Source organism: Danio rerio, chromosome 12 (genome assembly GCF_052040795.2).
Source record: "Danio rerio strain M-AB ecotype USA chromosome 12, GRCz13ab, whole genome shotgun sequence".
Lineage (NCBI taxonomy): Eukaryota > Metazoa > Chordata > Actinopteri > Cypriniformes > Danionidae > Danio > Danio rerio.
This window is the reverse complement of record NC_141032.1, coordinates 5,654,971-5,680,000: the sequence shown is the minus strand read 5'-3', so window position 1 is coordinate 5,680,000 and position 25,030 is coordinate 5,654,971. Positions and strand designations below refer to the sequence as shown.

At 37.1% G+C, this 25,030-nt stretch overlaps 2 protein-coding genes across 3 annotated transcripts in view; both read right to left on the bottom strand.

The window, feature by feature from the left end:
- Positions 1-2,981, bottom strand: part of cep55l (centrosomal protein 55 like) — a 10,681-nt gene extending 7,700 nt beyond the window's left edge. The window contains exons 1-2 of one of the 2 annotated variants that reach the window (XM_087275116.1): positions 2,900-2,981; positions 2,510-2,712 (exon numbers count right to left, since the gene is read on the bottom strand). In XM_087275116.1, coding sequence (XP_087131242.1) covers positions 2,510-2,710 — 201 coding nt within the window. In that variant the 5' untranslated portion in view covers positions 2,711-2,712; positions 2,900-2,981. 2 annotated transcript variants of the gene reach the window in all.
- Positions 2,982-6,537: 3,556 nt separating this feature from the next.
- prrt2 (proline-rich transmembrane protein 2) lies at positions 6,538-23,884 on the bottom strand. The gene is made up of 6 exons (XM_087275786.1): positions 23,656-23,884; positions 21,055-21,321; positions 14,808-15,118; positions 14,258-14,387; positions 8,467-10,883; positions 6,538-7,797 (listed from the first exon to the last, which is right to left on the bottom strand). The coding sequence occupies exons 2-5, from the start codon at positions 21,275-21,277 to the stop codon at positions 10,867-10,869; spliced, it is 681 nt and encodes a 226-aa protein (XP_087131912.1). The 5' UTR covers positions 21,278-21,321; positions 23,656-23,884; the 3' UTR covers positions 6,538-7,797; positions 8,467-10,866.
- Positions 23,885-25,030: the final 1,146 nt, after the last annotated feature.

Sequence of the window (25,030 nt, the reverse complement as noted above, 5' to 3'; positions counted from 1 at the left end):
ATAAATATTTTTTCACTTCAATAAATAGATAGATAAATAAATGTTAGAACATCTATTAGGGCGTCATTTTAGCATCTATGTGCGCATATTTGTAAAGAATTTGTACAATTTATGCAAAATAATAATAATAATAATAATAATAATAAATAATTTTAATACATTTCAAAGCAAAAACAAGATTATTTCACTTACACCACTGGCAGATAATTTTGCTAATTCTAAAAAAATAATCTTAATTTTAAATAATTTCTTCTCAAGGTAAACCAAAACATTTTTTTACTTGCTCTAAAAAATGTTTATATTTAGACTAGTACAAAATAAGAAAAGCATTTTTTGCATTTGAGATTATTCCATTTAAAACTGTATTCATATCACAAAATTTATAATAAAATATAGCAATACCACATATTTCCAACATCATGCAGCCCTAATAGATATACATTTTATTGTCAGACAAGTCTGAATTTTCCTTGTGACAGTATCAACAATCAATATTACATGCACTTCAACTAAAAACACCTCAAAAAACATTCACAACACTTTGATCACATACAAAAAATCTAAACAAAACCTTGGTTTATTTTTATATGTCCCAACTTTTTCTGATTTGGCGTTGTATAAGATGTATAGGGGAATTACCAACCTACGTCACACAAAGTCACACAGGTTCAACTGCGCATACCGGTTTCAAGATATATAATAGATGTATATAATATGCAATCAATATAACTTATCTTTAAGACAACAAAGTCTGTACCGCATTGGATGTCATTCTTTCGCTGTAAATGCTAGCACTCCTGGTTAATTTCTGCAACCTCGCTGCGCGTGCATCCTTAATGTTTGCAAACATGGTAATTCGTCTTTAGATAAATATTATACAGAGAAGACGAACATCTTTATGAAAGTTTTATAGTACTAAAGTTGTTTTTAATAGGATACATAAACCTTGGACATACTATTTAATAAAGTGACAGCAGATAAAAACTATTTAATGGCATTCTTTTAATTAAAAAGGGTTACATCCACATTTAATCTACGTGGACCTTAAAGAACCTGTAATGACTATTTTACTATTAAAATGTTACTATTACTAATAAAATAACTATTTTATTGAATTGCGTTTATTTTTATTATTCCATTACTGTTCTCAAATACTGCTAGACCCCAAAAAAGATAAAATATAATTTATTTCAATTGGCTCTCTTTCTTTATTGCATTTATAGATTGTTTATTAGATTTACTCTCACTGCACAATCATCCCAATCAATCTAACATTATAACTTCTTTCCAATTAGAGATTCTTCTCTAAGTCATCTGGTGAAATTTTATTTATTTCGCAATATACATTGCAGCATAAAGAAATATTGCAATGTTACATTTTTTTCAATATCGTGCAGCCCTAATTTTGACATATAATTTCTAAAAACAAAAAACATAATAGTTTTTACTTGTCTAGAAAATGCAACTCGATGTAAGAATTTTAAGACATTTATACTAGGAATGCGAGGATAACCGTTTTTAAAGGTATACCGCGGTTTGGAAAAGTCAAGGTTTTGAAACTGGCAAAATTTTCTGCAATACCATTCCTATGGTACAGGTACGATTTTTTATGTACGATTTTTAATTTTTTATTATTACGTTTTTTTTATTTGTTTCTTTTTTTTAGGACAACAGTTCTCCAGGAGAAAAGATTACCAAAGAAGCCATTTTATGTTGTGAAGAAATCTGTGTTTTTGAAACTAGTGAAGACAGCAGAAGTCAATGACTTATTTAGCCTGACATGTCTACTGCTCCAAAATATTTTAAATGTTTCTCAATGTAAAATGTATTGTGTTCAAATGGGGGGGGGGGGGGGGGGGGGCATTGTTTTTACTGAGACTTTCAAAAGAACATGTTTTCGAGCAGTAATAAATCACAATATTGTGAAACCGTGATATTTTTATCCAAGGTTATCATACCATTACAATCTTGCAGTATACCGACCCATGCCTAATTTGGACTAGAAACAGGACAAAAACGCCAAGTAAGAAAAGCATTTTTTGCAGTGTGTTACATTAACAAACATGAATAAACAATGTAATAAATGTGTTTTGTTTTTTCCTTTTTTACATTAGAAAAAACAAACTAAAACAACCTTATTCCAATTCATACAGTGTATTGCCTTAAATTCTCTATAGAGGTAAAGTTGGTTTTATATTCACACATTCATTCAGTGACAAGTTGTGACACACTCCTATATTGTTTACCACGGCACTTTGAACATTCGGTCTGAAATAACCTGCAAGTGTGTCTTGAAAACAACATTAACACTGTTTATTTGGCTGTGAACAATGTTGTACTTTGATAGTCATTGGCTGCTAATATGATTTCACTATTAGGAGTTTGCAAATAATATTTTTATGAAATTATATTATTAAGGGGGAAAGTCAGAATATAAAAATATAAAATATAAAACCAACTTTACCTCTATACATTATCTAAGATTTCTGAGATAAAGCGACTAATTCACCTCGAGAAGTCTGGCTTTGTCAGTGTCTGGATGTGTGTGTTGATGTCTCCCAGCTCTCTTCATGTCCTCCAGGCTTTTCTTCATCTGCTGGTTCTCTCTCTTCAGCTTCTCCACCTCCAGCTCTGCTGACTTTGAGCTGCTGCTGCTGCTTTTAAAGCCCAGTTTATTGACCAGGGTCTCCTTTGCCCCCTTCGCCGCCATGTCTGAGATGATGTATAGACAAAAAGAAAATGTATATGAGCAAAACTAACCATAACAAAATCGAAACAGAAAAATGACAAGGATAATGACATTTAAAGTAAAACACGAAGAGTAAACAGCGAAAGACAAAAGTCAGCAAAATTATAATTGCGTTAGAAATATATATAAATGATTAAATTAGAGACTTACGATTATTGAGTGTTTAATTGTCTTCGTTTAGAAACACCAGTCAGTGGAAACGGTCTTGTTGCACTTCCGTGATATTGAAAACAAGTTTAAATACGGCGCGTCCTGCGTCATATCCGGGACAAGCCGTCTGGCGAAGACAGATGGCGCACTTATTCTGTACGAATGAGTGAACACATTTCCTTTTCATTGCTCATACACGTTCACAGACAGGCTACTGGTGCACTTTCATGTCTATAAAAACTTAGAATTTTAATAAAGAAATATGAAAATAAATATGGAACAAAATGTCGAAATGTGTATTTTATTTAGTCTGTAGCATTTTATAGGTGTTTTTTGGATCTTATTCACACCAATGTTCAATCCTTCATTATTTTTTTTTCAGCTTAGTCCCTTTATTTATTTAGGGTCACAGCGTAATGAACCGCCAACTCATCCAGCATATGTTTTCTGTTTTTTAATTTATTTTTCTGTTGAATTCAGAATATTTCAGATTCTCATTTAACATGTTTTTTTTTTGTTGTTGTTGTTGTTTCTTACGATAAAACCACAGTTAAATGTAGTGCAAAAGGATTATGTTTCTTTGTTTTTTTTGTATGCCATTATTTAAATGACTTTAACAATCATTATTCAAAACATGGTCAACCATTTGGTAGAAGGACAGTCAAAGGGTTAAACTGCATTGGATCTTGATATTTCCTATAACAACTTTAGAAAAGTTTGAAAATGTGATTTTTATTGACATTTGTAATAGTTTAATGTGATATATTTTCTGGTTTGGTGTTGGAAAGGTTACCTGCTATTTAAAAAAAACTGCTAATAAACTGCCAGTACTTTTCCTGTCCTGACTTAATTCTCTCTATATTTCTTCCTACAAAAAATAACGTTTCTAAATCTTTGGTAAAAGTCACTTTGCTAAACTGTAGAGTTGAATTTTCATCATCAAAAGTCGACAGAGTAGAGATCAACATCCCATAATGCAATTCATAATGATAAATAAACAGAAAAACACATGAAAATCACAAATAACAGAAGCTTTAAATGAACCTGCTATTTTTTCCAGTGTTGACTTGCTAAACTGTTTGGTGTTAATGTTAAAAATTTAAAATGTATGTTTTTGATGACTCAGATGTTTGGCTACCTAAAGGAGTCTACAGTATTTGATGACTCTCATGATTAAAATGTCTCTCCTCTTTTACAGATATGCCTAAATGTCCATCAGTATCAGTTTCGAGAGCAGCCACGGCTCAGTGAGTGATCTGATGCTGGCTAATGATGAGGACAGTGTGAAAGTTTCTGCTTCTGTAGTGTTGCTTTCTTCTGCCAAGGTCAGTGGTGCTGCTGATGTGCGGGGGATGATGTTTGGGTTTTACTGCTGCATCTGCACTCAACTGCAATAATCTGCACTGATGACACTGCAGGCTGATGCAGCTGTTCACACACATACACGCATCACCATCCAGAAAAGCCACTCTGTTTAAACCGCTGAGGGTTTGATTGAGATTTGGGCATTGAATGACAGTCGTCTAGCTTGGCATTGGTCTGTGATAAACTGCGCTGTGAAACACGGCCTGGGTCACCACTGTTGTACCTGCTGGTGATTAGTTGCTCCGTGAACAATGTGTGACGTTTCTACTGCACCACTTTGAGCTGTGGATGATGGTTCATACCAAGCTATCACAACTTATCCTTCATCAAACTCTGATGATGGCAGCTTTTCTCATCCACACACACACAAACACACACATCATCATCCAGAGCTCTGCTCTGTTTGTACCACTAAGGGGTTTGTTTGAGATTGTGGTGTTGTGGTGTCCAGCTTGACTTTCATGATCAGAAATCCTCCACAGCTTGATATATTTGTGCTTAGTAATGCAACAACCATCTTAGAAAAGCAGCTAATCCAGGACTCTGAAAGGGAGGAGGGGAAAAGCTGGAGGAAAGCTTTTTTCACCACGAGCCTGTCAGGATTTCCACTTTAATAATAAATAGTGAATGAAGGGATCCACACACACACACACGCACGCACGCACACACACACACACACACACACACAGCTGTGAACTGGTCATGGTGGGTGAAGTGCAGCTAGCGTTCACACACTGATCTGAGGCCTGCGGCCTGTCGTCCTGCTGTTTGGTGTGTGGATCATTTCAGTAGCTCTGGATATTTGTCATAAATGTCTCATGCAGCAGATTTAAAGGGTAGAATGTGGTTCCTCATTAAAAATCTATTCCCTTCTGGCTGCTGCTCCTCCCTGCAGACTTACACATCATCACTGCTCGCTTCACTGGAGGAGGAGGAGGAGGAAGACAGACATCTTTTATTTCATCTGTCTCATATGTCTGTCTGTCTGTCTGTCTGTCTGTCTGTCTGTCTGTCTGTCTGTCTGTCTGTCTATCTATCTATCTATCTATCTGTCTGTCTGTCTGTCCGTCCGTCTTTCGTTCCTTCCTTCCTTCCCTCCATCCATCCATCCTTCTGTATCTGTCTGTCTGTATTTTCTTCCTTCCCCCATCCATCTGTCCATCCTTTTGTCTGTCAATCTGTTTTCGTCCATCCGTCTTTCCTTCCTTTCCTTCTTTCATCCATCCCTCCGTCCTTCCTTGCTTGCGTCCATCCACCATCCTTCTGTGTCTGTCTATCCATCTGTATTCCCTCACTTGCCTCCCTCCATTCATCCTTCTGTCTATTCATCCGTATTTCTGTCTGTTCGCCCATTCATCAGTGTCTTTCCTTCTTTCATTACTTTCGTCCATCCACACATCCATCCATCCATCCATCCTTTCTTCTGTCTGCCTATCTATCCGTATTACCTTCACTCTATCCATCCATCCTTCTATCTGTCCATCTGTTTTATCTTATCTCCCTCCATCTATCCACCTACCTGTCTGTCTATCCATCCATCCATTAGTCTATCTATCTATCTATCTATCTATCTATCTATCTATCTATCTATCTATCTATCTATCTATCTATCTATCTATCTATCTATCTATCTATCTATCTATCTATCTATCTATCTATCTATCTATCTATCTATCTATCTCTGTCTATTTCCTTACTAGCTTTTATCCATCCATTTTTGTCTGTCCATCTGTATCTTCTTTCTTCCCTCCCTCAATCTGTCTGTCTGTCTTTCCTTTCTTCCTCCATCCATCCATCCATCCATCCATCCATCCCTATGTGTCTGTCTGTCTGTCCTTATTTCCATCCATCCATCATTTCATCTGTCTCATTCCTTCCTTGCTTCCGTCCATCCATCCATCCATCCATCCATCCATCCATCCATCCATCCATCCATCCATCCATCCCTGTCAGTATGTGTTGTTTAGCTGTTTCAAACAGTGATTCTTTGCAAATAATTAGAATAATTAGTAAAGAAAGAGAGCTTTGTGTAAATGTGTGTACTCTTCCGATATTTCCCCAGCCTTTTCCACTGTGACCAAGTAATGGAGGATAGAAAAGTAAAATGACAGGCCTACTTATATAACTCAGTTTTTACACTGTTTTCTCCATGTCCAGTTTCATTCTCACATCTCACACACCTGAAGAGAGGCGGACGGTTTCCAGGCAACAGAACACTCCAACTCCCAATAAGGGTTGAGGACGAAGACCAATCCGGCAGTCAGAGAAACACAGATCTTTCCAACGCTTTATTGGATTTCCCTAGGATATATAGAGGGAAATATTGCCAGACAATGCAAGACTATCAAAATAGATAAGAAACAATGGTGCATGCAAAAATAAGTGCACAATGTTCATAAAAGCTAAACCTTTCAGCTCTTAACCCTTCAATCAGAGTGGATGAAAACAATAATGTTTATATATTCCCAAATGCCAACAGGATATTAGGAAAAATAAAAGCATATAGTAAAAATATATATTAAAAAAGCCAACAATATAAAGTAATACAAGGATTTAACCTAGTGAACCTACTATAAATAGAATTATTCACACATCACAAGTTGTCTAGTATAGCATTGAATCTAAACAGAAGTGAAATGCACAAGCTACATCCATTCACAACCATTGCTGCCAACATCCCATCATTTCACAGTCTTTCCTATATACAGTTCCAAGCGGTCAGCAGTTTCATCGGCTCCAAAAGACTTGTAGAGTCATCAGCGTTACCAGCCAAAAGTCTCATTAGGATCCACAGGACGGGTTCATTAACACGACGATTAATTAATACAATATTGCAAGATTGGGTTGTGATTGGGCTACATTGAGCTACAGATTACACAGTGTATATAAATTACCCAACAACACAGTTCAATACAAAGGTTTGCAGCGGACACAGTGTGTTTTCATAAAGGTCGTTATTTCCAGAAACACTTTCACCATGTGATGAACATCAGTCTGGCCTGTGGGGGCTTGCATATTGCTTTATCAAAAAGGGTGTGATTGGTGCAAATGAGTATTTTTCAATTGTCCAAACTTAATATTTCAGGATTATTAGCTACATTTCGTAAATGCATGATTGAATGTTCAAAACTGTTCATGTATATTGATGAAATGACAAAAAAAAATGATGAAAGAAGATTTGATTGTCATTTGATAAAGTAAAGACAATAATTATACTGCTCTGCATCTAAATGACATCCAATATAAGTTTCTCCCTAATTTTGGAGTTCTGATTACAGAATTATTGCAAAGTATGTGCATTTTGTAACAGTTTTGGTAACTATTTGAAAGATAAAAACACTATTATTGTGATCATAATCCCTTAATCATTCAGAAAACTGACACAAAAAAAATTCTCATTCTTAAATTGTAAAATATATGCCTAGTTCTTGTTTCATAGTTTAAATTATGGCCAGTGAGGATGGAAGAACAGAACAATTCTATGACTATAGAGTGTCTGAAGACAGCAGTGGCGCAGTAGGTAGTGCTGTCGCCTCACAGCAATAAGGTCGCTGGGTCGCTGGTTTGAGCCTCGGCTCAGTTGGCGTTTTTGTGTGGAGTTTGCATGTTCTCCCTGCGTTCGTGTGGGTTTCCTCCGGTTTCCCCCACAGTCCAAAGACATGTGGTACAGGTGAATTGGGTTGGTCTAAATTGACCATAGTGTATGAGTGTGTGTGTGAATGTGTGTGTGGATGTTTTCCTGAGATGGGTTGCGGCTGGAAGGGCATCCGCTGTGTAAAAACTTGCTGGATAAGTTGGCGGTTCATTCCGCTGTGGCGCCCCAGATTAATAAAGGGAGTAAGCCGGACAAGAAAATGAATGAATAAATTAAATTATAAATTAAATTAAAAATGTAAACTTAAATTTAATTTTCGGCTTAGTTAACTTATCCAGCACATGTTTTTCACAGCGGATGCCCTTCCAGCTGCAACCCATCACTGGGAAACATTCACACAATCTCATTCACACACATACACTACGGACAATTTTAGCTTACCGAATTCACCTGTACCACATGTCTTTGGACTTGTGGGGGAAACCAAAGCACCCGGAGGAAATCGGGGAGAACATGCAAACTCCACATAGAAATGCCAACTGACCCAGCTGAGGCTCGAACCAGCGACCTTCTTGCTGTAAGGCGACAGCACTACCTGCTGCGCCACCGCGTCGCCTAAACAAAATAAAATAAATTAAACTCTGTTGACCACCAACTCTTAATATAAGTTTCACGAAAAGTGCATTAAATCTATAATATATACATACACCAGCCACTTTGTTAGGTACACCTTACTAGTACTGGGTTGGACCCCCTTTTGACTTCAGAAACACCTTAATTCTTCATGGCATAAATACAACAAGTTACTGAGTTTCAATAGTCATGTCAAAGCAGTTAGTAAATCAGCATACTATCATCTCAAAACATTGCAAGAATTAGATGTTTCCAGTGAAGACTTGTTCATGCTTTTATCAGCAGCAGGGTGGATTACTGTAACGGCCTCCTCACTGGCCTTCCCAAAAAGTCAGTCAGACAGTTGCAGCTCATCCAGAACGCTGCGGCCAGGATTCTGACCAGAAGCAGAAAATCAGAGCTCACCACACCTGTCCTCAGGTCTTTGCACGGGCTCCCAGTTACATTCAGAATAGATTTTAAAGTATTATTACTTGTCTATAAATCACTAAATAGTCTAGGACCTCAATACATTACAGATATGCTTGCTCACTAAATACAAACCAAACAGATCACTCAGATCTTTAGGATCATATAAACTAGAAATTAAAAGAGTTCAGTCAAAGCAAAGTGAATCAGCTTTCAGCAACTAACAGCGCCCTTCACTGCTGGAATCAGCTTCCAGAAATGATCAGATGTGCTATAATATAAGGCGCATTCAAATCAAGACTGAAAACACATGTTTAGCTGTGCCTTCACTGAGTGAGCACTGTGCTACGTCCGACAGATCGTACTATTATGTATTTTTTTTTTTCTTCTTTTATAACCATCATTATAATCATTTTATTCATTAATTCATTGTCTTGTTGGCTTAGTCCCTTTATTAATCCGGGGTCGCCACAGTGGAATGAACCGCCAACTTATCCAGCAAGTTTTTACGCAGCGGATGCCCTTCCAGCCGCAACCCATTTCTAGGAAATAATCATTTTATTATTTGTTTTTATTTTCTTAAACTTGTCTTTTTTATTCTTGTTTATGTAACGCACTTTGAATAGCCACGGTGTATGAAATGTGCGATATAAATAAACTTGTCTTGCATTACGGAAATAGTCCTCAGAGATTTTGCTCCATATTGACATGATAGCATCACGTCAAGCAGCAGTTGCTGCAGATTTGTCGCCTGCACATCCATGATGTGAATCTCCCGTTCCACCACATCCCAAAGGTGTTCTTTTGGATTGAGATCTGGAGACTGTGGAGGCCATTTGAGCACATTGTCATGTTCAAGAAACCAGTCTGAGATGATTCGAGCTTTAACATGGTGTGTTATCCTGCTGGAAGTAGTTATTAGAAGAACTCGGTTTGAACTGCAGCAAATCGTCTTGACCATGTCTACATGCCTAAATGCATTGAGTTGCTGCCATGTGATTGGCTGATTAGAAATTAGCGTTAACGAGCAGTTGGACTTGAGTACCTAATAAAGTGGCTGGTGGGAGTATATACTGTATATTCTATTAATCTGAGTGTCACCAGTGTCATGATCAGTATAACATTCATTATTTATCATTGTTTATGATACATACACTTGTGCTGCTTAATATCTTTATGGAAGCTGTGATAGATTTAGTTTCTTTGAATCTTAAAATGGAAATCTTTTGCAGCATTTCTATAATAATGTTTTCACTCTGACTTTTGACCATCTAATTAATCATATTAGTCCTATCTAGTGTTTTTTAAAGAAGATGCAGGGCTGTATAATTAAAAGTATGATGAAACACACTTCAAATGTCTGAAGTCATACATCTAAAATGTATAAGTAAATAACAAACATATCTCTGGTCTTTACTCACAGTTGATCTTGGTGTAAATGAGGTTATGAAAACTGAACAAATGCTGCCGTTGTAGCAAACCAAGTGTGTCTCTGATATAAGGATGCGACCAGGACCTGAAGATGATCCACTCCATCACATGTCAAGCACTTGATGATCTTCAGAGCGACGGACACTCAATCTGTCTCTGTATCGATTTGGCTTGTTTTCTGCTTCTGGAGAAGGAAAAATACTTGTTTTTTTTTTGCTTGACCAGCAGTTGTCCTCAACAAGAGCCGGTCTTTACAGATCGTGAGTCATATTTGTTCATTTTTTCAGCTGTCGGAGCTCAGTGTAAGTGCCAAGGAGCAAACTCAGACTTCAGTGGAAGTATCCCGCTCCGTCTGTTTAATTATGGCATGTCGGTGCAGATTTACCAAGGGTTCTTTCAGAGAGCAAAGGCATCCCATAATCGATTGCTCTAAGTGGTGATTGCCGTCACAGCAGCAGTGGGCAAAACAAATGGGGCCGTGGTGTTCGGGTCAGTGGTCTGATGCGGAGCTGATTCTATGGCACGCTCACCTCACTCAGGACTTCACATTAACTGCAAATGCACAGATAAATCAGGTTATAAATAGGTAGAAAACACACACACACACAAACACACAAAATAGTAGACGAAATGCTCATCGTCGGAGGCCATATTGTGGATTAAAATCCAATTTCAGTTTTCAGTTTTATAATTCTTGAGTTGCATGAAACTAATGCACATATTTAAAGAGAATTCTTCTGGTTGCAGCTAAACAGGCTATTACACACAAATGGCTTCTGTTAACCTCTCTCACTTCAGATGAATGGAAAGACATTTTTATAGAAATATGCAAAATGGAAACCCTTACTTTCTCCTTAAAGCTCAAAAACAGATTAAAAACGGCTTTTATGCTAGCCGAAACAAAACAAATACAGAATCTCCAGAAGAAAAAATATTATCAGACAAACTGTGAAAATGTCCTTGCTCTGTTAAACATCATTTGGGAAATATTTTAAAAAGAAGAAAAAAAAATCTAAGGGGTTAATAATTTTGGCTTCAACTGTATATATATATATATATATATATATATATATATATATATATATATATATATATATATATATATATATGTATATATACATACATACAGTTGAAGTCAAAATTATTAGCTCCCCTAAATTATTAGCGCCCCTGCCTCCATATGAGCCCAAATCTATTTGCTATTTAAACAGCGTGGCACAAAACGTCATAACAACTTTTGCGCCGAGCTGCAACTAGCAAATAACAATTGCGTTGCGCCTTGTGCCATATTGCGCCGGGTGTATGATAGGGCCCATAAAGATTTTAAACCACCTGAGGGAGAGTTTATGACTTTTTGGGTTTCTAAACTATCCATTTAAACTAATTTAACACATGTTTGGTGAATACACCACTTCAGTGTGTATCATTAACCCATGAACATTTCCTGCTTGTTCTTAAACTATTTCATATCTGTAACAAGAGGCAATTCAATCATGGCTTAACATTAAATCAGCTATAATAATAATTTCTATCAATATGTGGACAATTCGGGATTCTCTGAAGCTATGGAAATTAAAAATGAAAAACAGCAAGTTGTTATTGTTAACATCCCTCAAGATGGTCTAAACATTTATTACAGTGTGGAGAAGTTTTGGAAATGAATTCATTTGTATGCAATTATTTACAAATCTAACAGAATTTCAGCACTCTTCAATTGTTTCTAATAGGATCATGACAAAAATCAATCCAATTCAACCAATGGCCAATGGATTAACTGTCGGCCTGTTCTATTTTTCCATTGAATGTCCTGTTTACTCTCACATACGTCACATAATGAAAGTAAATGGGTTGTGAGCTCTGGCGTTAAATGAAGAGATGGATTATTAGATTGGATTGTGTTGTTTAGCATCAGTGCCTGCCTTCTTTCACACATACTGGCATATACACATTATTCAAGCAATTACGTAACAGTATATTCAGTGTAAATGTCTCTAATCACCAACAGCTTTATACAACATTTTCCCAACATTAGAACAAAAAAGCTGAATATCCAATGGGGGAAAAGCAGAACTATTTAAACATCAAAAGAACAGCGGGAGGAAAATCTCAAGCTGCAAAGGATTCTCTGCTTCTTGACCTACTTAGAAAGTCCTATGTATAGATTTATGATTCAGAGTGACTGGCTATAATGTAAAAGTGTATGATACTGATGAAACAGATTTCTCAGTATGATTTTTTAAACTAATGATAATTAGGGCTGCATGACATTGAAAAATCTGACATTGCGATATTTTTATGTATTGCATTATGAATAAAATTTCAGCAGATGCTCTAAATAGCTCTATTTGGAAACAAGTCAATATTTGAAATTGATTGGGATGATTTTGTAAGGGAGTGAATCATGCATAAAATATAATAATCAAACTACAAGATGCAATAGAGCAAAGATAAAAATCAAATAAACAGTGCTTTATGGCTTTCTAGAGAGTCTAACAGCATTCAGGGACAGAAAATTAATAATAATAATAAATAATAGCATTGTGTAGTCTTTTATAATATAATTATTTAATACAATTTATCTTTATTAAAGACACAAACAGTACAATGTCTTGTACCTGAATGTCTTAAACGAATGGAAAACCCAATGCATAAAGTAAGCAAAAACTTTGATTTTATTCAAGGTTTATAATTAGAACCACTTTTTGGTAAACAATACTACAGCACATGTGGCTGGAAGGACATACGCCACATAGAACATATGCCAGAGTAACTGGTGGTTCATTCCGCTGTGGTGAACCTGAGAATCCACCAGAGACCACAATGTATGCTTTTTCAGATCTCATTCAGTCAGTAGCTCGAGTCAGTCAGAGGCCGCTGTCAACTGGCTGACTGATCCCCCCACTCACCTCCTTCCCTAAACCGACAGTGTTTTCAAAATCAATCCAGAAAAAGAAAAGCCCTCGCGGACGATTTTTACTTTGTTTTCAGATTTTACCACATTCTCGCCCTGTTATTTACTTCATTGCTTACTTTATTTTTGCCTTTTGTTTTGCTTGCTTTCTGGAATTATACTTCATCACTTCATCAGCAGCTCGAGTCAGTCAGAGGCCGCTGTCAACTGACTTACTGACTGACTGACTGACCGATCCCCCCACCCACCACCTTCCCTAAACCCAACCAACAGTGTCTTCAAAAGCAATCCAGAAAAAGAAAAGCAATCGCAGATGATTTTTACTTTGTTTTCAGATCTTACGACATTCTCACCCTGTTATTTACTTCATTGTTTATTTTTTTTCCTTTTGTTTTACTTGCTTTCTGGAACTATACTTCACTGGACTCGAACCTCATCGCCGTGGTCAACTCCTCTCTGCATCTCAAGTCCGCTGACATATGTAGCGAGCTACTGGGAAAACTGTGAACATCGAAAAAGCCGTCCACACGGAGGTAAGCGGTCAGCTGGTAGCGTAAAAAGAAACAGAAGCTGGTGGCAGCGTCATACCGCTCTGTTGCGTTCGTTTTAAAGACGAAATGCAGCCTGATGTTCCTCTGGCTACAGAATTTATGTTCTCTACAAATGTATATGGGGGTACATATTCACAATGAGCCTGTGATAAAAATATTACTTTACAAATTGCATTGAACATAATCTAAATATTTGCATACTATTAAATAATAATACAGAAATTAATACAAAAGCGTTTTTCTAATTCTAATCAAAGTGCAATCTAATAGTCTTCATCACACAATCAATACTTTAGGAACCTCAAGATGTGATTCTGATTGTTTTTCTGTGAGCGAGTAACATATACTCAATAACATCAGCCTAAAATCATTAAAAAAATCAATATTATTGAAGCTGATAAATATGGCACATCCCTATCAATTCCCCTGAGTTCTGGGTAGAGAGGTCATTGAAGAGGTCTTACTGGACAGATTGACGGCGCAGGCGATGATGATGACCGCTCCTCCCACCAGCGACACCACTGACAGCAGTTTAGCCACTCGACCCAAACGCCTCGCTCCGTCCACGTTCCCCTGCTCCAGACTGTTCCTCGACTAACACAACACAACAGAGACATCCAGCTTCCATTAAACCCAACCATCATACTCAACACTGTTTTTTTGAATGTTACTTCTAAGTATAATTTAGCAAAGGTGGTGAATTTTTTCCTTTTTGGTTAGTTTTAAAGCTGTCATGATGTTAAATAAAACTGGAATGGAGATATTGCCCCTTATCAAGTAACTTATGCAGAATGTAACAGATTTGTTTTGGTTTTATATAATATATTCGCAAAGAAACATCCAGGGTCTCTAGGACATTTCAGTGACAATACTAGAATGAAGATGAGAGTTTCACCTTTATTCTTTCATAAATTGTTTGGATACTTTTCCCATAGACTGATGTGGAATTGTAGGAGCCACTTATGACAGCATAAGATAGTAGAGAATGACCCAAAAGGCCCAGTTTCTACCTACCATGATGGAGTAAACAAATCCCACAATGTTGATGGGCCAGACGGGACAGAAGCAGGCGATGACGGCGAGGATGAGGTAGTCTTTGGGTTTGGAGCGATCCAGCGGTGGGTTGGTGGCGATGCTGGAGTGGCGAGAGATGGAGGGCCGTGGGGAGAAGGCTGTGTAGGCGATGGAGCTGGAGCGGCTGCCCATGCGAGTGCGGCCCACGTGTGGATGGTGTGTGTGGGGCAAAGAGTGATGCCGGCGAGGGGGAGACGACAGGATGGGTTTGGAGGAAAAGGCATCATTCGAGGAAGAGCAAATTTTATCAGCTGCCAAGAGAAAGAGAGCATGTAAGCAGAAATAAAATTGCACTTTTTTTTTTGCTAGATCTTATGATGAGAGGGGGGTGTTAATTGTATTAGTGAGTTGGCAACACTCTATATACATTTGACAGAATACCGCACATGCACTACTGCTCAAAAGCTAAAAGAAGTCTTGTTAACACTAGTTTTTTATAAATAACTTTATTTTATAATAATAATAATTCCTTACATTAATATATCGCTTTTCTAGACACTCAAAGTGCTTTACACAATGCAGAGGGATCTCCTCATCCACCACCAGTGTGCAGCATCCACCTGGATGACGTAATGGCAGCCTTATTGCGCCAGACCGCACAACACACCAGCTATGTGTAAGCCAATTATGATATCGGGAGGGTTAGGAGGCCATGATGGACAAAGAGAAGTGGGCAAATTTGGCCAGGATGCCAGGGTTAAACCCCTACTCTATTTCGAAGGACATCCTGGGATTTTCAACGACCACAGAGTCAGGACCTCGGATTAACATTTTATCTGAAAGACGGCGCTCACTGAGCAGTATAGAGTCCCCTTCACTATACTGGAGCGTTAGAACTCACACAGACCGCAGGTTGGGCACCCCCTGGTGGCCTCACTAAAACCACTTCTGGCAGCAACCTAGCTTTCCCATGTGGTCTCCCATCCAGGTACTGACCGGGCGCGGTGAATTGTTTCTTCGATGCAATGCAAATGCAAACAATAATCAGGGGTCACCACCAGTAATGAACCGCTAACTTATCCAGCATATGTTTCACGCAGTGAATGCCCTTCCAGCCGTAACCCAACATTGGGAAACACCCATACACTTATGCATTCACACACATACACTACGGCTGATTTAGTCCATTCAATTAACCTACATATGTCTTTTGACTGTGGGGGAAACCGGAGCACCCGGAAGAAACCCACGCCAACACGAGGAGAACATGCAAACTCCGCACAGAAATGTCAACCCTCCCAGCCGGGACTCAAATCAGTGACCTTCTTGCTGTGAGGCGATCATGCTACTGCGCCACCATCCATCGTTTGAACCACGTTAGTTAACGTAAAACGCCCATAATGATGCTCAAAACGGGGTGGAGAAACTACTTCTTTAGAGAAGAACACCATTATTTCTTTGTGCACATTATATTGTTTTACACGAACACGCATTAAAAAAGGCAATGGTTAAAACATGCACTCGCTTTCGCTGATGGAAATATGTAGGGCCTGAGCATCCTTTACAAACATTATTGTAAAACATAAAATCACTTACAAAAGCTAACATGTATTCTAATCTCATATATAAATCATATAAATAAATAAATAAATAATGAGGCTATTTATTAAGAAATGAAATGTAATATTTATTAGGAAATTTTAAAAATCATACTTTAATAATAATATAAATAATATTAAAGATGATGATGATGATTATTATTAAGTAGGATATAGTTTATTTATTTTATATTTTTTAAAGTCTACTCTTACAATTGGACACATGTAAACCACTACAGAAATGTTCTAACCAACAGGCCTGTGTCATATACAGTACAGATACTTAATCAATAACCTACTATAAATTAAAATAATTAACATATGCTGTGTTTTTTGTTTTCACAAGCTTTGGAGATGTAACATAAATTCTTCTTTTAAATAATAGGTCACCTATAGCTTTCATCATGAGCTATGGTGGTGTTCAAAATGACATCAATGTTTTCAAAGTGCACTGCGAAGGGAGCACAATTGTAAACATGAAGGTCGCTAAAAAAGTACTTCAAAAATACTTTGAAAGCAAATTTCACCTAAGAGAGACTTTAATGCTTTTATTTTTATAATTCCAAGATTAATGTAAGAATGTTCTAAATAAATAGGGCATAGGGGGGATCACTGGGAACAGAACACAGCCAGGAACTATATTTCTAGCTACAGCTCCAGAGGTGTAGTTGCAAGCATAAATGTTTGCGACGCAGTTTGCGAATGTTCGATGAAATGATGGATTTGGAAATGCTAAATCAATGAACTGTGTTTGTAACGATGGAACTTGCTACCTTAGTTGGCTAACCATGGTTTTCAGAAACGCACCCCTATTTAGAAGTTTACTTAAACACTAATTCGAATGACAATTTAAATAAAAAAAATCCTCAAAAGAAAATAAAGATCACAAATCCACTAACTATGACAAATATAGAAGCAAATAATAATCAAATCTATTAATGAAAACCAATCACTAAGAATAATTAATAATAATAGGCAGATTACAGTAGTCTATTAAAAAAATAACAACAAAAAACATGACACTAAAAACTAGAGCAATGATGTTGAAAATTCACTTTTGAATAACAGAAAAAAAATTACATTTTATATAAATACATTTTATTACATTTTACATACATTTTATATAAAATGTAATTACATTACATTTATTACATTTTATATACATTTTATATAAAATTACATTTTATATAAACTCTCTTACAGTATTATGATTTACAATGTATATATATATAATACATAATGTATATATATATAAAATCAAATCAATGCAATCTGGGTTTGACTCCTTTCAAAACCATTTCAAAATCTGCAGTAAATGATCTAAAATTGGCCAGTAATTTTCTATTATCTGCACATTTATCCCCGAGAGAGATCATCTTTTCTTTTTATCTGTCTGTCTGTAATCATTATTGTTTATCTCAGCATGTTCCCCCCCCCAAATGTGATGATGATAGAAAGCGAGGCTGGCGTGCTCTTCCAACCAACTTTAATTAAATAGCCACCAATGCAATTAATTCTCTAATCTCTGTCATGCCTTTCAGCCCTTCCTGCCAGGAAGCCCCTTTAGTGGTTTTAAATAGGATGCACAAATTTAATTTAATTAAGAGTGTTTACGGCACACTCAGCGTTCATAAGAGAAGAAGGGAAATCAAATATATGCCATCTTGCTCTTAACCTCAGATGAACTCACGATAAACAGCAGATGAGAGGTGCTGCGCTCTCAATCATTCATTCTGTGGCTAGTCCACAAAGAAACGCCATTTAGGAGAGACTGTGCAACATGTCTCCCTTATAGATCTGTACTGTTGTCTAAAATATGATCGAATATTTCTCTATGTGCTTTACAGAGGATGTGACTGTTTAACTTTGTGACTATTTAGTTATCAACGTTAAAGATTGCATCTTGTTTCCTTTCCTCTCTTTTTTAACCTTCGTCTATTCATTCATTTATTTATTTTAAAAATGCTGGGTTCCACACAATCCATTTGTGTTGGGGCAACATGAAGCAATTAAGTTAAAGGTGCTCTATAGGTTTTTGACTGTTCTAAAGCATACAAATACCAGAATATGTCTGCAGATATTTCAGAAACATGCTAAGTGAACATTCTTGTTTATCTGAAAAAGAATGCTAAAGTCAGATATTCTGCTTTGAAAATACGAGTTACGGCCGTTTTGGTCATTTAACCCGCCCAATGCAAGTTTAGCCACTTATATTTCAGCACCCCGTGTTGCCTTGGTAGAAAATAGTACATTTCATTCAGTCAGGAAAGCTCTCAAAGTGTGCGTCTGTGACTGAAATGTGATCTCCTATGGACAGTAGCAGACTCCAAAATGAGATACAGATTCAGAGTTCCACATGAGGTAGTTATTAATTAACAAGTAACATAAATATTACAAATATAAACATTAGGTGAGCAGGTTACATTGTGACCCCGTGTCCTAACAACACACTACGTGACAAGGTTTGCAGTGATAAGCAATTGGGGTGTTTGCACCAGACGAACCATGACGGAAATTTAAATACAGCCTTTCAGAAGCACAGAATAGTGCACTCACTGCACTCCAACAAAATTATAAGTTTTACAATGTAATTAATACATATTAAACCTCTTTAACGTTATCAAATGTAGATGCTGAATCACTGATATGTGTTGGCTTGCACAGTCACAGTTCTGAAGTTCAATTTCAAACAATTTATTTTATTTTCAAGTTCTGAGGTGACCTATCTGCTGCTGCTTTCGGTAGTATGGCAATAAATGTCATGTAAAATGGCATTCAAACTCACATTATTAGCCTTTAAGACTAAATAAAGCAGATGAGGCGTACCTGAGGTGATTAAATATCACTAAAATATAAATTTCAGGTGTTGGTTAGAACAGAAACTCCTTTTAATAAAGAAAATATTCCTTCTAACGCCGTGTCGTTGCTTTCATTTATAACATGACTTAAATCAGCCTTTGTTGGTGTTGACAATCTGGCAACCTGCACTTGCGTGTGTTTTGAACCAAGGGTGCAACACCTAGTTCAGCCACTGACTGTCCAATTTACATACTGCACCTTTAACTTATTCGTTTTTACATAATTAAGTAGATTGAATAAGGCATGGGCTGGTATAAGATTCTGACAGTATGATAACCTTAGATAAAAATATCACGGTTTCACGGTATCACAGTATCGTTGTTACTGCTCTAAAATATATTCTTTTTAAATGTCTGGGTAATAAACAAAAACTTTCCCCTTTTGAACAGACTATATTTTATTTTGAGAAGCATTTAAAATATTTTGGGACAATAAATGTGTCAGGTTAAATTAATTATTGACTTCTGCGGTCTTCATTTGTTTCAAAAACTGATTTAGTTTTTACAATTTAAAACGGCGCCTTTTCTGCTGGAAAAACTTTTCCAAACCACAGCATACCTTGAAAACGGTTATCGTCCCATGCCTAGATTGAACATAAAACAATTAAGCTATCACCGCCCCCCAAGCTCCCGCACCAAATAAAAAATACTATTTATTAATACTAAATACTGAAAGCTGAAAGCATCAAAAACAGTTTGTGAGTGTATTTATTAATATTATTTTCAATAATATTTTGACAATATATCTTCAAATGTCTATGTATTTACGTATTGGTTAAATGATTCGCTAATTTATTTTCTGTTATTGTTTATGATCTGTTTTTGTAGAACGTTTGGACTACAACTCGCAGCACAATATTTGTAACACTTGCCAGTGACTGTATTTTTGGAAGCCCATTGTACATTTATCCTGATCATTTTAAATAAACATGTCCAAAAAAAAAAGAGAAGAGACTGTGCATTATTCACCAGGATCAGAGTTGCTGTGCAGTAAACTATTCCTCCAACACTGAGGATGAAGTGCTTTCTAAATTAATCATTTTCACTTCTACTCTTTTTTATTTCTGCCTTGTAAAAGCTGTCTGCTTATTAAATACTAAATTCAGCATCATATTCTCAATATTTCGTGTGAAAACAATAAGGGTTTAGGCAAACGCCCCAGATATTTGAAATGTGGGCACAGAAGTTGCTCCTGAAGTGAATTGCTCTTTTTGATTGGTTACCTAACGTCTGATATTTTTATAATATTCTATTCTAGGAGTGTCTATTTATGGTCTTGGTCCCTCTGCAGAGACTGTAGTGACCTATAACTGTCTGATTACTGTATTTGCTGTGAGCATTTTTTGAATGTGCAGTTAATTAAGGGGTTTTCAATAAGGAGAAAAAATATTCAGTCAGCTAAAACTGAAATTGAGGGGGAAATCGGTGCTGGTTCAGTGTTTTTATTGTTGAACAAAACAAAACATCACTATGAGTGATTGATGCACAAAAAGAAAGCTCCGGCCCCTATACTCAATATTCAGATCCAGTTGGTTACATCAGCATACTAACAATAAAAGTCGCATCAACTTCTGTCACACAGACCTAAAATTTAAGTAATAGATAAATTATCCACATACATTAAAACAATAATGTTTTAATCAGTGCGTCCTTAATGGATACTTTTTAATGTTAACATGAATTTTTGTTTTGAGTTTTCACTGCAAATGTCACATCCATAACACTGGAATTGCTTGTAAGCATTAGACTACATATTATACTATGTATAATAAAATTAGAATTTGAAAGTACCGCTCTCTGCTTTGTCCTTGACCATCACGATGACCTCTCCCGAGCAGCGGACCTCCTCTTTGGGCTGCTGAGGGAAGGTGAGGGGTCGCAGGCAAGGGAAGGAGTCTGACGCTGCGGGCCCCGGCTGATAGGTGACAGGGCCAGGAATCTGGCAGCTTGTCGGCTCCTCATCCTGGGTGCAAACCAGAGAGCCCAGAGACGCCTGATGGTACTCTGTTTCCATTGAGACTGTTGAGGCTGCAGAGGCAGTGTGCTGATGTTCAGATGCTGTGGATGAAGAAAACAACATATGAGAGATGAGATTTATGTGCACATAAGATGAATCTCATTAACCTCGGCACAGAAACGCGTGATGAGATGCAAACTCACACTCCAGCACACACTGTCATCTGACTACAAATCACATCCAAGAGATTTTTTACACACAAAAAACACCTTTTCCTGCATGGTTAAAATATCGCTTTTATCGTCAAACGTCACCAAATAAATGTTATTTTCATGAAAGCATTTTTTTAAATCAAATGAAAAAAAAAGTATTAATAAATAATAAATCCAAATACCCACAAACAGTGTTTCCAAATTACCCCAAAAATTAGCAAATGCCTTTGTGGCTTAATTTTTGCACACACATTGATCTTGAGTCATTGACATATGTGTTTATTTAAATAATATAGATACTTTTCAAAAAAACAAAAACACTGCTTTGTCAAAGGGAGGCTTTCAAAATCCAAAAATATACTGAAAATGGCTTTAACTGAAAACAATAATATGTAATCTAATGTGTATTTATTTATTTTCTTTTCAGCTTAGTCCCTTTATTAATCTTGGGTCACCACAGCGGAATGAACTGCCAACTTATCAAGCACGTTTTTATGTGGAAGCCACAACCCATCCCTGGGAAACACACACTCATACACTACGGACAATTTAGCTAACCCAATTCACCTGTTCTGCATGTCTTTGGACTGTGGGGGAAACCGGAGCACCCTGAGGAAACCCACGCAAACGCATGGAGAGCATGCAAACTCCACACAGAAACGCCAACTGACCCAGCCGAGGCTCGAACCAGCGACCTTCTTGCTGTGAGGTGACAGCGCTACCTACTACGCCATCTAATGTGTATTTATAGAGCGAATTTTTTCAATCATGTATGGACATACACCCAAAGCGCTTCACAATTATGAGGGTGGTGTAGCGGTCAACATAAAGGGTTTTAATTACCTTTAAATGTTTTGTTGTTTTTGTGGACAGATATTTTGATTACATATTATTTCATTTATTCATTTTCTTTTCGGCTTGGTCCCTTTATTAATCCGGGGTCACCACAGTGGAATGAACCACCAACTTCTCCAGCACGTTTTTTACGCAGCGTATGCCCTTCCAGCCGCAACCCATCTCTGAGAATCATCCACACACACACAGACACTCATACACAACGGGCAATTTAGCCTTCCCAATTCACCTATACCGCATATCTTTAGACTGTGGAGATAACCGGAGCACCCGGAGGAAACCCACAGGAACGCAGGGAGAACATGCAAACTCCACGTAGAATTGCCAACTGAGCCAAGGCTCGAACCAGCAACCTTCATGCTGTGAGGCGACAGCACTACCTACTACGCCACTGCTTTGCCAACAGTAAACATGTCAGGCTAAATAATATAAAATAAATCACGGACTTTTGCTGTTTTCATTTGTTTCAGAAACAGATTTCTTTTCAATTTAAAATGGCGTCTTTGGATATCTTTCCTGCGGGAGATAGGCTAATGTGGTCCTAAACAACTTAAAACAACATGTAAACAAAAAATCTCACACATACTTTAGGAACGGCAGAGCAGAAAATTTGAGCAGCTTTTAAACCTTGACTATTCCAAACCGCGGTATACCTTGAAAACGGTTATCGTCCCATGTCTAACACTACGCAGGCTACGTTTCTGCTTCTGCACCTACGAAATTAATCATGTAGAGTAATTAAAAATATCAACCTCGGTGATTCCTTCATTAAAATGCAAGCCTGTTTATCTCATTTTAACCTTTTAACCTAGATATGTAGGTCATGAAACTGACCTCAATTGCAGGCGTGGATGTTATAACGTTTTAACAGCAGGAGAATTAATCCACATTCTGTCAAGAACACCTCATTTAATCAACTTTAAGAGCAATAATGAGGCTAAAAGTGATAATAACACGTGAAAACGCTTGATAAATGTGAATAATGTTTGTAAACATGAGGTGAAAGTCAAAATTATCATTGAATGCTCTCATGAATACTGGAGGGCAAAGACAAAGCCTTAGGGAAAATAGGAGACATATGGAGAGAGTGAGCGAGAGGGAGAAAAGGGAAACGGAGTGTGAATAAAACCCAATACAATTTAGTCTTCATATATACGCTTTAACTATGAACATAATCATAACCAAGGAACAATGTAAACCTGTCCTTTGTCCACCTCCATCCAACAACACAGGTAATTCACCTATCCAGGTTGGGAATCCCTTTGTCTGCTAATTAAACAAACGCCAGCGTTCCCCACAGACACTGAATATCATCCAAACGTTCATTAAAGCACAACACATACATGAAATATATAAACAAACACGTACCTCAGACCGCGCGGTTCATCCAGAGCGCGATTGGAGACGCACGTACGCGATTAGTCCATTTGCATAAACGGTCGCGTGCACGGTTTTAATGGAAACTTGATAATCTAGCTTTGCATTTAAACGTCGTTCAGTACATTAATAGCAAAATAAGCTGCTGTTGTCAATACAGTGCGCTGGTTGTATCGGTGTGGATGCAGGGCTCATCACTGGCCGCAGGCTCTCAGTCACTGGACGGGAGGAGGAGACGAGGAGGCTGAAATGAGGAACTACATCAAGCGCGCGCACGGGAAAACACTAGGCGAAAAACAACCGTGGATGAATGACACCCTGGTTGTGAAGGATGATTATAGCCTTTAGTCCATAATTATGGGGTGGCCACGTTAATAGCTACAGGCTACAATTAACTTGCATTTCCACAAAATAAGTAGGCTGCGCAGTTCATTAGTATTATGTAGTTATTTACCAAAATACCATGTTTTTTTTTATAGTAACATTGAAGTACCCATGTTTTTTTTTTTTTTTTTTTTTGATGCATTGACTTCCATTAGCACAATTATGGAGACAATTCAGGACCTCATATAGTTGCAACATTAAATAAAGTTTTGCAAATGAAAAATAAAAGTATTGAGCAAAAAAAAAAAAAGTAAAAAAAGTAAAAATTGTGCAAATCTAAAAAAAAAATCATAAAAGGAAAATTAAGTTTGGAGAAATATTAAAAGACATTCTACAAGCAAATATCAAGCAAATCATATATATTTACACTATACTTTTCTCCAGCATGCCAGTTTTACAACATACTCTGGCTGGTGTCACACAACCATGATTCATTTGGGCTTATGGTAGTCAACCATGCAAACCACACTTAACTATAATTTCGCAAATCTAACCATTTTTACCGTTAATTTTACCATGTTAATTGTAGTAAAAACGTGAAAACATATATGTTAATGTGCCAATTAACTTTTCAGGTGAATCCGAACACAGATATTCACAGATGTTTGCTTGAAGCTTCTGGAATGGTGCAACAGGAATCTTCAGATCAGGCCACTTTCTCCTTTAATCCAACCTTAGGAGAGGGGTCTGGATACAGACCTGGTGCCAGGGGCGGACTGGGACTAAAAATCAGCCCTGGCACTGTAGCCACACCAGCCCACATTACCACACCGACACAGCCCCATGCAGGAACACGCATATTCACTACTTATATTGGTATACAGATGGTGAAATAATATAAGCAGTACCATAAGTGATAGATATTTAAACATTTAATGCATGTGACTGAAACAAAAATAACTTATTTATAACAAATTTATCTATGCAATCATTTCATTCATTCATTATCTTTTCGGCTTTGTCCCTTTTTTTATCAGGGATC

Coding starts and splice junctions, on each gene's coding strand:
- prrt2 (XM_087275786.1), bottom strand. CDS start 21,277: ATGGAAACAGAGTACCATCAGGCGTCTCTGGGCTCTCTGGTTTGCACC. Junction 15,119..21,054: donor CAAGGACAAAGCAGAGAGCG/GTACTTTCAAAT, acceptor TTCTCTTGGCAG/CTGATAAAATTTGCTCTTCC. Junction 14,388..14,807: donor GATTTGTTTACTCCATCATG/GTAGGTAGAAAC, acceptor GTGTTGTGTTAG/TCGAGGAACAGTCTGGAGCA.